The sequence below is a fragment of the Myxocyprinus asiaticus genome, chromosome 24, assembly GCF_019703515.2.
Source record: "Myxocyprinus asiaticus isolate MX2 ecotype Aquarium Trade chromosome 24, UBuf_Myxa_2, whole genome shotgun sequence".
NCBI classification, from domain to species: Eukaryota; Metazoa; Chordata; class Actinopteri; order Cypriniformes; family Catostomidae; genus Myxocyprinus; species Myxocyprinus asiaticus.
In genome coordinates this window covers 36,175,714-36,189,587 of record NC_059367.1, presented here as the reverse complement: position 1 = coordinate 36,189,587, position 13,874 = coordinate 36,175,714, and the positions used below count along the sequence as shown (strand labels likewise).

The 13,874-nt window shown below is 36.4% G+C and overlaps 1 protein-coding gene across 2 annotated transcripts; it reads right to left on the bottom strand.

The window, feature by feature from the left end:
* Positions 1 to 6,111: 6,111 nt before the first annotated feature.
* fgf17 (fibroblast growth factor 17) lies at positions 6,112 to 13,523 on the bottom strand. 2 transcript variants are annotated; one of them, XM_051654268.1, is made up of 5 exons: positions 13,207 to 13,523; positions 13,028 to 13,064; positions 12,274 to 12,454; positions 10,989 to 11,095; positions 6,112 to 6,639 (listed from the first exon to the last, which is right to left on the bottom strand). In XM_051654268.1, exons 1-5 carry the CDS (start codon positions 13,236 to 13,238, stop codon positions 6,349 to 6,351), a joined length of 648 nt encoding a protein of 215 aa, XP_051510228.1. In that variant the 5' UTR covers positions 13,239 to 13,523; the 3' UTR covers positions 6,112 to 6,348. The 2 variants fall into 2 exon arrangements, with proteins under 2 accessions (XP_051510228.1, XP_051510229.1); XM_051654269.1 differs by having other exon boundaries at positions 12,274 to 12,418.
* Between the last annotated feature and the right edge of the window lie 351 nt (positions 13,524 to 13,874).

Genomic DNA, 13,874 nt, shown 5'->3' with positions numbered 1-13,874 from the left:
TACCACAAATTAACTTACTCCATTGACTTTATGGAGGACATCGCTTGTTGGAGACATGTGAATATTTTACGGCCATAATTAGCATCTATTCTCAATTTGGCCGGGAACATCAGTGCAAAAGCAACCTTCTGTTGATGTAAGAGATTCTTGCATTCCTTGAATCGATCACGCTTCTCTCTTGTTGAATTTGCAAAGTCTGGGAATAAGAAAATGCTGTGGTTCTTCCAAGAAAGCCTTCCTTTACTCCTTGCCTCACGTAACACAAGATCTTTATTGGATGATCTCAGAAATTTGGCCAGAATTGATCGGGGCCTGTCTCCCTCAGTGGATCACAGAGCCAGAACCCTGTGAGCTCACTCGATTTCCAGCTTATGGCCTGTTATGTCGAGCAGACTCGGAAAGAGTCCATCCAGGAATTTCACCATATCCTGGACCTTCTTCTACGGACGTTATTCTGCCGGCTACGGTTCTCCAAGTCCTCCAACTTCTCCCAGACACGCTCCAAATCCACTAGTGGATTAGCAGATAATTTCCTCTCCGATGACTCCAGATAATTGCTCTGTTTCTCAACATCCCCCACTCTTGTAACCATCTCAGTGAATTTTGTCTCCATGGCAGTGATCGATCGACGTATTACAGCAAGATCCTCCAAGTCAGCAATGGCCTTCATCAGCATTGCCGACGTTCAACTTTTCTCGCCGAATTTCCCGCACTTCCCTGACCAAATTAGCTCCCTGGCTCGCAGCCTGCTGCTCGGGGGTGTCAGCTTGAGCACGTAAGTGTCTTTTAATGTCTCCAGAGCCCGAGGATTTTGAATTCTTTGACATATTGTCCTCCTAGAACCATTATGGAACAGAGTGTATCGAATATCACCGGTTTATGTCATTAATAGTATTAAAACTAGCAAAGTGTGCAGAGCTCGCCGTTCACACGTCCGAAACTCGCATGGCTTCCATGTTCAAACAATATGTTTCTTAACATTATTTTAGTGTGATAAAATCGCATACTAACCTTTTCTGTATAAAGTTATGGCCAGTTTTACAACTTTGTTGTCATGACAATGTAATGTCAACAAACCCTATAACCCTTAAATGACAACTTGACAGCTCAAATAATACATGAGTTTTAACAGAAGAATTATTTTTAGTGCTTTTATAAAATTATAAGCTTCACATTTCTGTCTTTAAACCCTCCAATAATTGCCCCATTCACTTCCATTGTAAGTGTCTCAGTATAACCTCAAATTTTGCTTTTTTTAAAGAAAAGGGGGGACGAGTCAAAATTATTTTTTTGTTGTTATCAATATTATGGCAAAACCATATATATTGAAACCGGAATATTCCTTTAACTGTGCTATGGAACAGCACTATCTATTGTTGTTATTTATTCTGACATCAGTAAAGAAGATAGAAGTTGAAATTGCATACTCTAATTTTTTTACTTGATCTAATACTGACATGATAGTTTTGTTGTAACAGGCAGATGCAGAATTACATAATCAAACCTAATCCATTGCCACACTGTAGTGCAATGCGGTGATCAGTAAATATATTGTTGATATAAATGTACTGTTGAAGAATTGTACCATGTGCTGAGTCATGGGTTTAATCCCAACATACCATATACAATGCTGTGGAAAAGTATTTGCCCCATTCTGATTTCTTCTTTTTTTGTGTATTTTTCATACTACTTCAAATGAGATATAACCTAAAACAAAGGCAACCTGAGTTAACACAAAATAAATTTTTCAAATATATATTTTTACAATTGAAACCAAAAATTATCCAACTCCCATATCACCCATATGAAAAACTAACTGTCCCCTTAAACTTAATAGCTGGTTGTGCCACCTTTAGCAGCAACAACTGCAACCAAACACAAGATCAGTCTTTCACAACGCTCTGGTGGAATATTGGCCCACTGTTCTTTGCAGAACTGCTTTAGTTCAGCCACACTGGAGGGTTTTCCAGCATGAACTGCCCGTTTAAGGATTTTCTGGTAGAAAGCAGAATTCATGTTTCCCTCGGTTATCGCAAGTCGCCCTGACCCTGAAGCAGCAAAGCATCCTCACACCATCACATTACCACCACAATGCTTGAACGTAGGTATGATGATCTTTTTGTGGAATTCTGTGTTTGATTTACGCCAGATGTAACGGGATCACTGTCTTCCAAACAGTTCCATTTTCGACTCATCAGTCCTCAGAACATTCTCCCAAAAGTTTGAGGTAGTGCTGTCATGATTATGAAATTAGCTGACGATTAATTGTCAGATAAATAATTGCAATTATGATGATTAATTGTCTGCTTTAGGGCTGTGACGATTAATTGTCTCGTTAAGGGCATTCGTGATTAATTGTCATAAATTGTCATTATTTTTTAAGGTATGCTTTTTTCCTTAAGAAGTCATTTCTTACATATTTAACTTAAAATATCTGAATAAAAAATAAAATAGGATTTCCTTTTAAGGCTTTAAAAACTTATGAATGATAACATGAAAAATAATGTTTTAAATATCAAAATATTTCTACTTAAAACATGTCTCTCTTTTTGGTGTACTTTAGTTTTGGTCAATTTTACATTTACACTTGTTTTTTTAACTCATATATTTTATAATAAAAAATATATATAATTTTTTGAATATATTTCATTATATTTTTATTATATTATGCAATAACAAAATATTTATTTCCTAATTTCCTCACTTTGACACATTATTTTAATGCTCTGATTAAACCCACGAGCCCTTATTTGTCATGAAGCAAAACCTTTGAGATTTCGTTTCATAATGTTTTCACTCCACAGAAATAGAGTAAAGCATGCGTCTCCTCCTCTGTGTCACTGCGTGTCATTAACACAGCATGTATGAACCAGGAACATTTGCCATTACACGATTGTTTAAAATGAAACAGCACGCATCACTCTCTTCATGACAGGAGCTGGTTGACCTCTGCAGTGCAGATCAGTGACACTCGGAGTTCAAATGAATTACACACAAACGTGCCGTTCATGGCATTTACACAGTATATTTGCTTAAAATTCCCTTATTTGGGCATTCAAATGTGATTGGAATTTGAGTGACCAATAATTGTGGTTGTCTCAAATAACCGTGGTTAGATCAAATAACCACGATCAGACGGTTATTTAATAATCGCAACAAGCCTACTTTGAGGATCATCAAGGTGTGTTTTGATGAAATTCAGACGAGCCTTTATGTTCTTCTGGGTCAGCACAGTAGTGGTTTTCGCCTCGACACTCTTCCATGGGTGCCATTTTTGGCCAGTGTCTTTCTGATAGTGAAGTCATGAACAGTGATCTTTATTGATGCGAGAGAGGCCTGCAGTTCCTTGGATGATGTCCTTGGCTTTTTTGTGACTTCCTGGTTGAGTCGTCGCTGTGCTCTTGGAGGAATTTTGGAAGGTCGGCCACTTCTGGGAAGGTTCACTACTGTGCCAAGTTTTCTCCATTTGGAGATAATGGCTCTCACTGTGGCTCTTTGGTGTCCCAGAGCCTTTGTAACCCTTCCCATACTGATGTATTTCAGTCACCTTTTTCCTCATCATTTCTGGAATTTCTTTCAACCTTGGCATAGAGTGCTACTGGGTGAGACCTTTTAGCCAACTTCATGCTGCTGAAAAAGTTCAATTTAGGTGTTGATTTGATTGAACAGGGCTGGCAGTAATCAGGACTGAGTGTGTCTAGTCCAGCTGAGCCCCATTATGAATGCAGTTTCATAGATTTGCAGTTACACAAAAACAGAAGAAATCAGGATGGGGGCAAATACTTTTCCACAGCACTGTAAAATAACATAGTGTTTTAAACTGCTTTCATTATATTGTGACTGAAAGGATTAAAACCACTCTGCCTGCTCAGAAAATGCTTAACTGTAGGCAGAGCACAGATGGGAAACTAAACAGTTTAATGTCGCTTGAAAAATATTTTATTCTGTCAGTATACTACAGAAGGCTAATTTTGAATGGTTGTCAATAGAGAGAGATGCATTTTGCCCCCAGAATGGTGTAGTTACAGCATCTACCAGTAGAAGGGTTAACTGGACCAGGCTAACCAACCAAACCTTGACCTCTTGGCCCTTACACTATATCATCCCTGCATTGGCAGTAGAATGGCAGCAGGTGGCAGCAGAGAGTGGTACTTCAGGAGGTGGCCACCAATCCTCTCACTTCACTTTTGTCCTTAGACACTCTGCCCATTAAATTTTGCTGTTGCATGTTGATTTTATAAAACCTTGTTTTGTTTGCCTCCATTTTTAGGTACATTTTATAAAATCTATTAATGTTAAAAGTGTTGCTCACCAAAAAAGTCAAATATATATATTTCACATTTCACACTGAAGTTCTTCACAGTTAGCTAATAATTAGTAAGAATCCTTTGCAGACTCCTTGAATTACTTTTTCTATTCATGACACATGAGGTAAGGTCAAACATCTTTTGAACTGATGTTGATTTCTATTTCATCTTACATATACAGTATATCCCTCTTAAATAGCTCTTTTATCGTGTTTAATATTGAGCATGTTGTCTTTAGAGTTTGTATAAAATGCTCATGCAACACACATAAAAATGCCACCTTATTTACAACCCCAAATCCGAAAAAGTTGGGACAATATGAAAACTGCTAATAAAAACAAAAATGAGTGATTTTTAAATTACATTCACCCTTTGCTATATTGAAAGCTCTACAACTACACATAATATGTTTTACCCTGTGAATTGTATTTTTTTTTTTTTTTTTTTTATGTACAGTAATTTCAAATCAGATGATTGCAACACACTCCAAAACAGTTGGGACAGTCGAGTGTTTACCACTGTGAAACATCAACAATTCTTCTAAGAACACTCATTAAGCATTTAGGCACTGAAGACACAAGTTTGTTAAGTTTAGAAAGTGGAATTTTCACCCATTCATCCATTATGTAGGTCTTTAGCTGCACAATTGTACGAGGTCTTCGTTTCCGGATGGTATGCTTAATAATGCGCCACACATTCTCATTTGGAGATGGTCAGGACAGCAGGCAGGCCAATCCAGCACCTGCACTCTCTGCTTACACAGCCATGCACTTGTAATCTGGGCAGTATGTGGTTTGAAGTTGTCCTTCTGAAAAGACGGTGCTGGATGGCAGTATATGTTGCTCCAAAATTTGTACATATCTGTCTGCATTCATGGTGTTCTCACAGATGTGCAAGTTACCCATGCTATGGGCACTGACACACCCCTGGCCCATACAGACACTGGCTTTTGGACCTGACACTGATAACAGCTTGGATGGTCCTTTTCCTCTTTGGCCCGAATAACACGACGGCTGTGTTTTTCAAAAACTTTTTGAAATATGGACTTTTTGGACCACAGTTCCACTATTCCTACTTTCCATCTAAGATGAGACCGAGCCGAGAGAAGTTGGCAGAGCTTCTGGACAGTGTTGATGTATGGCTTCTGCTTTGCATGATAAAGTCTTAACTTGCATCTTCGGATGCAGCGGCGAGTGGTGTTGACTAATAAAGGTTTACTAAAGTTATCCCAAGCCCATGTTCATGATATCCATTACAGACGAATTACGTTTTTTAAGACAGTAATGTCTGAGGGATCGGAGATCACGCGCATTCAAGTGGTTTTCATCTTGCCCTTTACGCACCGAGATTTGACCAGATTCCTTGAATCTTTTAACTATGTTGTGCACTGTAGAGGGTGAAATTCCCAAAATCCTTCCAATTTGTCTTTGGGGAACAGTGTTCTCAGAGTGCTGGATTATTTTCTGAAGCATCTGTTGGCAAATTGACTAGTCTTGAACGATCCTTGCTCTTGAAGGACTAGGCTGTTTTTGGAGGCTCCTTATACAGTATACAGTACTATGACACATTTGCCTCGCCTGTTTAACATCACCTGATTCACATCGCCTTATTTCAACTCGTCAAATTGTTATTAGTCTTAAATTGCCCGTCTCAACTGTTTTGGAGCGTGTTGCAATCATGTGATTTGAAATTACTGTACATTTTCAAAAAACAATGAAATTCAAGAGGAAAAACTTAATATAATATGTAGTTGCAGTGCTTTCAATATAGCAAAAGGTGAATATAATTTACAAATCAATCCTTTTTGTTTTTATTAGCATTTTTCATTCTGTCCCAACTTTTTCGGAATTGGGGTTGTATTTATATATATACATTCTTTTCTACTGTCATACCATATTTACAAATCACCCCTTTACAATGAGCATCCATTCAGCATGGTTGGCTTTTTCCAAGTCCATTAAGTATGAAAATATATAAAAAATAAAGCTGCCTCTTTTTATTATTAAAATAAAAAAGTCCGATGAGTCCGTGTGGCACGGTGTTAGGAAGAAGCGTGGGATTTTCTGTTGCGTTTAGCCCGTCTGGTTGGTGGAAAGCTAATGAACTCAAAGTGTTTGGGTTGGTCCGAGTTTGGGAAGGGAAGTGGACCTTTGTGGAGGCGCTTGATGAAGTGAACCTCTCGCTGGTTCTCCCTGGTTTTGGAAGCCTTGATGGGCCGACCTTTCCTGCTGAAAGCCACATACCAGCCTTCATATTTAGCGTTCTGGAAAGCAGTGTAGTTGTTCTCCAGCACGATCTCTGTGAAGATGCAATCCCTTCCTCGGCCATTGGGCTGTGATAAAGAAAGGTTTCAGTCATATATTATTGCACAGAATATGTTTAATGACATATTAATCAAACACATTTTTCAAATTAATGGATTAAACTAATTAATTCTTCAACACAGGTTTAGAATCATTAGCTTGAAGTGATAAGAAACTGCTGTTAAAATCTTTATGCAAAATTCACATGTATTAAACTAAAATCAGAAGTATTCAATTAAAGTTCCAAAAGGTCCAGTTTCTAAATGTCCTTCATAGCATGGGATTTATGGTTAAATACATTTATTACGCCTCCAGGGTTGGGGAGTAACGGAATACATGCAACAGGATTACGTATTTAAAATACAAAATATTAGTAACTGTATTCAACTACAGTTACAATTTAAATCGTTGGTAATCAGAATACAGTTACATTCATAAAGTATTTTGATTACTAAAGAGTAGAGCTGTCAATCGATTAAAATTTGTAATCGAATTAATTACATGGTATGCCGATTAATTAATCTAATTAATCGCATATATAAATATTTGCTCAAAAAGCCCCTCAAATAACAATAATTCAATATATAACTGAATAATTATAAATAGTTATATTTAAATAATTATAAAATATATATATATATATATATATATATATATATATATATATATATATATATATATATATATATATACATATATATATATTATAAAAAATAATAATACAGATAATTAAGATGTATTACATTATTTTGGCACACAAGTGAAGCATTAAACAAGACTATACAAAAAGTGGCTTTAGAATGCAATATATTGTTTATTTCCACATTATTGAACTTTGGCCTACAGTTCAGAACAATCCATTTTGCAACTGAGTTCATCAATCAGTCAGAGATTTATTATAAGAGTTTTTCTAAGGACGCGTCAATATACACCTGCGTCAGACGGACGCTTTTGAAGCGTCTCGGTTGCGTTGCCTCATAAACGTACCGTTTTTTAGGTCACTGTGTCAAGATAAAAGAAGTTTGAAACTTGAAATAAAAACATGTCTTGAGATCCCTGCCTTCGGATTTGTGCTCCATTAAGCTCCAGGGCAAAAATCTTATTCTTGATGATAATTTTTGTATTGTTGTTCTGTAAAAATATCTAAAAATCCTTAAAACAAGATAATGTATTTTTAACATATGTACTCTGTCTTACTGTACAGGCAGACAAGTGAAAAAATATACCAGTGTTGAAGTAATCCAAAAGTATTTAGATTACATTTCTGAATTTGAGTAATCTAACAAAATACGTTACAAATAAAATTGTACAGCATGTATTCTGTAATCTGTAATGGAATACATTTTCACCTAAAAGTAACCCTCCCAGCCCTGCCTCTATGCAGCATAAAGTCTTTAAACGCATATATATTACGTTGAGAAATTATTTGCAGTCCATATGCAGGAAACCTTTTGAAGTTTTAAAGATGAACACATCCCCCAAACTAAAAAATCCAGACTATTATACCAGCCTGATCTCATGAAAATTTGTACATATTTTACGAGTTGGCTATTTCGTATGAATTCGTACGATTTCATCACGTACAAATGCCCAGATGTGTAATGCGGAAATAAGCGCGAGTTCCACACATGAGGTGTCAAGAACATGCTTATTAATATTTTCCCTTACCCAAGCCTCTTATCTAAACCTAACCTATCAGTAGAGTGTGTAAACATGATAGGAGGCCGTTATGTGTGACAGAAGCAAGTTATTATCACGTATTAGATACGATGTCCAGCAACGTCACTGGCTGTAGTGAAAGTCGTACGATATCATACGAATTAGCCAAATTTAAAAGTCACCTAAAAATCAGAACTTGTATTGTGAGAAGGGAATTAAAGGGAAATTATGTAGGCTAGTAGTTTATGTTTGACTGACTATTCTTCATCTTCCAAAACAACTGATTAGGCAGAGCTCATGAATTTGAAACTAAAACCTATCAGCATGGAGGTTTATTGATCTCAACACAGTGACCACCATAGTAACCAACCTGCCTTTCATAGAATAAAACATCCTTTTCTAAGCAACTATTATGACTAGAATCTTCATTTCATGTGAGTATACTTTTTTTAACAAATATGTCAAAAGCAATACTCAGTGGACCTTTAAATTACAGCCTCTGAATTCAAGCGTTTCCAAAATTCCAAAAGGAATTCAAAACGCTTTTAAAATTGCTTGGTTATTAAATAAGCAAGACTCAAACAGTTTTATCAGTTACACTGCAATGCCTGATGCCTGTCATTATATTTTTCTTCACCATTGCCTGTGCCCTCATCTTTCAACACAGTTTAGGGGCAGCCAGAATGCTCTCACTGTCTCCATCTAGTTGTCCCAGTACTGTCTCATGGCAAATCCAAAGAGCTGCTGAAGACATCTTCCACTTCGGAAGTGGAAAAGAAGTAGCGTGACATCTGACCAATCACAGAATGGGTGTGAAAGCAGTTTCCTCTGCAGGTCTGGGAGTCGACTCTCAGCCAATTAAAAAAAAAATATTGTTGCTTCTTGTTCAATTTACTTAATTAAAATGAGCTAAAGCAACACAATTCTAGAACATTTCGTCATAATAAGATTTCATTGTGTTGGACACTGGAACTTCTCTTTCGCAGCATGTTTTGCATGGGACTCGATAAGGAGAGTAAATGTTAAAATTAAGTGTTTCTGTGCAAGATGAATATAAAGGGGGATACTTGTTAGTGTTTAATGTTTTGTTATGTTGAGATTTAGAAGAATTTCTGTTAAGTTGGAGTTTTGGGGGTTACCACTGTTGGGGAAAAGTGGAGCTTGAGCTTACGATGAGGACAGATAGATGTCACACAGAAACTGATTGCTCGCTTCATTAAGCAAATGCTATGCTAACCTTAGCATAGTTACTAAACTACACTCTGTAGTGCTTCCAACCAGCATGTACCTAGCATGCTAACATTCACTTTCATTAGTTAGTACATTAATAAATAAAAGATATTTATCTGAGTTACATTTACATGTCTAATTTTGTTGGGTTTACCCAATTCAACTATGTTCTTTCTACACAAAGTATTTGTGTTGAGATTACATAGTAATTTTAAGTTAAGAAAACTCATTTTAAACACATCTTTTTAAACCACTGTACACGATTGAATCAAGTTCAGCCAAAGAGATTTTTTTTTGTGTGTGTGTATACTGATCTTCACTTCTCTTACAGAATTTATTATTCACACTATATCTCTATAGCTTGACAATACTACATACAAATACAATTGTGAATGATAATATTCGCACTATGTTTTCTCTGTTACAAGACAGATCAAAGTTTAACAGACACGATTTCAGTCATAACTCAATTTTGACAAAATGTGTAGTCACTGTGTTTTACTTTTATTGTTTATCTCTTAACATTTGCACTCTCAAACATATGCAAACTGCATCTTTTCAAAATACATCACTGTGAACTTTAAGGGATTGACACAGTTTGTCGAAGGAATGCTAATAATCCACTCCTCTGATAGCATGCACCCTCACTAGTAATCATGACGGAAAACTATTGATTGTTCCCATGCCCAACCTTTCTCGCCTTTTCTCAATATCCTTTGATTTTCACATTTTTTTTAGTTATACCAGTACTATTAAAAGAATAGTTCCTCCAAAAATGAAAAAATTCTGTCATTATTTACTCACCCTCATGTTGTTATTTTGCAATGTAACACAAAAGGAGACATTTTTGAAGAAAATTCCTGCAGCTCTTTTTCATGCCACAAGTTCACAGAGCATTGTCACAGAAAACACACCAAAAACGTAGTTCATATGACTAATGCACATTCAATAGCTTTGTATAAGGCAGTGGTTCTCAATCCTGAAATCCAGTACAGACTGAAATTTAAGTTGTTATTTACTGAAAATATTTCCCTTCGCTACAGCTCTCAAATCTAATTCTGCATTCCTCATATTCAAACTGGCATATTGTGTGAAAGAACTAATGCCGTCAAAAACGTGTCTGCGTTGTGTCTGCATACTATTTTTGAAAATGAGTGCAGATTTCAGAGCTTTGATGCTGGGGAAGATTATCAGTGAATAACAACTTAAATTTTGGTCAGCAGCTTTAGAAGACTTGGCACACAGCACACAAGTTGTATGGATTACTTGTGTTTATGCTTATATGTTGTTTTTGTCTTTTTTGGGGCTTGACAGACATGGTCACTATCAACTGTTGTTGTATGGAAAAGAGCTGTTTAAAAATTCCTCAAAATTCTCCATTTGTGTTCCACAGAAACAAAAGCATTCAGGTTTTGGAACGACACTATTCTTTTAAATACTATTGCTTTTTTTCTGAGAAATTTAAGAGAGTGTAGTTAAGGTTACATACCTTGCCCACTAGCTTTCCTCTGCGGTTCATGCACAAGTATCTGCCGCTCTCTGCTCCTTTAATCCGAACACGACTTCCAAAGGTGTCTGTCTCCACATAAAGTCTGGCTGTAATGCAACAAAATATGTTAGCATCAAACAAAGTACTGCAGCCTGAAACAGGTTCACATCTATTTATAAATACCATAAAAAGGTACAAAAATCCAATGTAACCGAAAGGAAGACACAACATGTATAAGTACATTAACTGAAAAAACAGTTTTTAAGCAGCTATTTCTTCCTGACTTGTTACAGTGAGGCACTTACAATGGAAGTGAATGAGGCCAACTTTTGGAGGGTTTAAAGGCAGAAATGTGAAGCTTACATTTTTATAAAAGCACTTACATTAAATTGTTTTTACAGTCGTTGTAGGGTTTTAAGGTTTGTTGACATTACATCGTCATGGCAAAAAAGTTGTAAAATTGGATATAACTTTACACAGAAAAGGTTAGTATATGATTTTATCACACTAAAATCATGTTTACACTCATATTGTTTGTCTTGTGGAAATATAATTTTGAAACAGTGAGTATTTTAACGTTTACAGATTGGTTCCATTCACTTCCATTGTAAGTGCCTCACTGAAACCCAGATTTGTGCTTCTATAAAGAAGAGGAGGCACCAGTCAAAATAAATTTTTGTGTTAATCAATATTATGCCACAAATGCTGTCGATTGAGCTTAACTTGTTTTCAACCCAGAATGTTCCTTTAAGAATCACTTAGGTTGGTGTAACCTAAAACAACCAGGTTGATCCTGTCATATTAAATAATTAGTTTCACCCAAATAAAACTAGGTATGTTAGTTAAATCAGATGTTACCACATGCAGTGATTTTAATACCACCATGTAATGTTTTAAATGTATCTCAGTGTGTGTAACTGGGATTTTAAGAAAATAGTCTAAAAGTATGTTGCATAGTGATTGTATAATTAATTCAATCAGTGAAATATTATAGCCTAAATGGGGAAAGAAATGTTAATGCATTGCTTTTCAAAGATGACTTGTGTATTTGGCTGCCAATATATCGTGGCTAGCCAAATCAGCTCCATTTCCCCTTGCTTTTTGAAGCAAATTATCACATCCTAACCGACACAAAAGAGAACGATTAAGCAAAGAAATGTCTTTTGAACCATCAGCGCGTCCTGTTCCAGCCAATAAACCAATCAGACGCTTATAATGTGACAACAGCCCTATCTGCACCGAAACCTACCGTGAGTGAATTACTGTAAATGAATTAGCGACTCACCGAAAGTGTTTCCGTCCTCTGCGGTGGCGGTCACTCTCTTGCCCTGGATCTGCACGTGTCGGCCGCTCGTTCTGCTGTACAGCTGGTAGACTCGGACCTGCCGCCGGCTCAGCTGGTCCGTCAGTGAGCCCTGTTCCCTCACATACTGCTTAAAATTAGGAGAAGGGTGATTCTTCTCCCCCTTTTCGGTGCAAAGGGAAAATAAAATCACATATATTTCTCTCTGTTGCTGGAATAGAAAAAACTTCACGTTTTGTAAATGCCAGCAAGAGCACTAATCTAACGCTACAGGGTTCCCACACTTGTTGGCCAATGAATTTACATGATATTTCCAGTCGCGTGTGATTTATGGATAATTTTTTTTTTTTTTTAATGAATGTAATGAGATTACAATTACACAGAGTAATTACTAGCCGAATAAATATTTTAGAGCTGTAGAAATTAATATAAAATAGAATATATTCGATTATATGAAAATAAATTCCATAAAATACATAACTGTTCCAGCCCTGAAGACACAATTGTAAAATTCCCTGATGTTTCCATGTTTTTCGTGACCGTAAAGGAACCCTGTTTAACGATATTTGGAAGTGTCTAATATACACCAGAAAATATTTTAGAGATCATTAAAAAATAAATCTTGGGCTATATTAAAGTCCAATACAATTTTATACATGACACCCAAAATATCCCAAATAATGTAAAGATCATATTTTAAATCCATGAAATAAAAAAATAATTTAGACTTATTTACCTGCGCGTGGCACCACACCACGAAGAAGTGAAAAGATCTACAAAATAAAATAAAAAAATAAATTAAAAAAAGTTAGTCGATGATAGATGTTTATATATAGTGAATTACGTCATATATGTCATGTAATGCATCATGTATGCACACAATATACGCCTATAAGAAAATGTTAATATACTCACATGTACAAGCAGCGCTGATTTATTCCATACATTGTGGGAACAGAAAGTAATGTTCCAGGGCTGTCCTGAATGGTAATCCAGCTCTCTGTGATCTCCTGATTAATTGAGTTGAGTCAAATCCATACGCCAATAAAGACCGCAGAACCGGTAGATCTTTAAAAAACCCCTCAGATGTGCGTCTCCGCAAACAAATGCGCAGATAAATCCGATTTGGAAAAACTTATCCACATACAGTCCAGAAGATTACGGGGTTCCATCATATGTGTTCTATCAAAACACGCTTTTTTCTAAATCATATAGTCTGTTAAAAAGCGATGATGCGTTTTAATGGTGCTCTTGATGTTGTGTCGGCGCTGTCACTTCTGAAGAGACGCAGTGTGCTCTGCGCGTCTGGATCTCTCACTGCTCCAAAATGATAGACGTCAAGATCCCTCCCATGAGTCTTTCACCTTTTCCTCTCCAGAGACTTTGGCGCTTTAAAAGTGACCCTGCTGGACGAATATGTTGAGTTAAAAGTCGTTTGCAACTTCTCAACTTCGCCATGAGGCCATGTGATAAGAGTAACTCACACACATACTGTACCTACATAGTTTAGGAGTTGTCTCATTTAGGTCAAGAGAAAACAACAAGGAAGTCAAAACCAAGTCAGTATTTTTGTGAGTAATAAC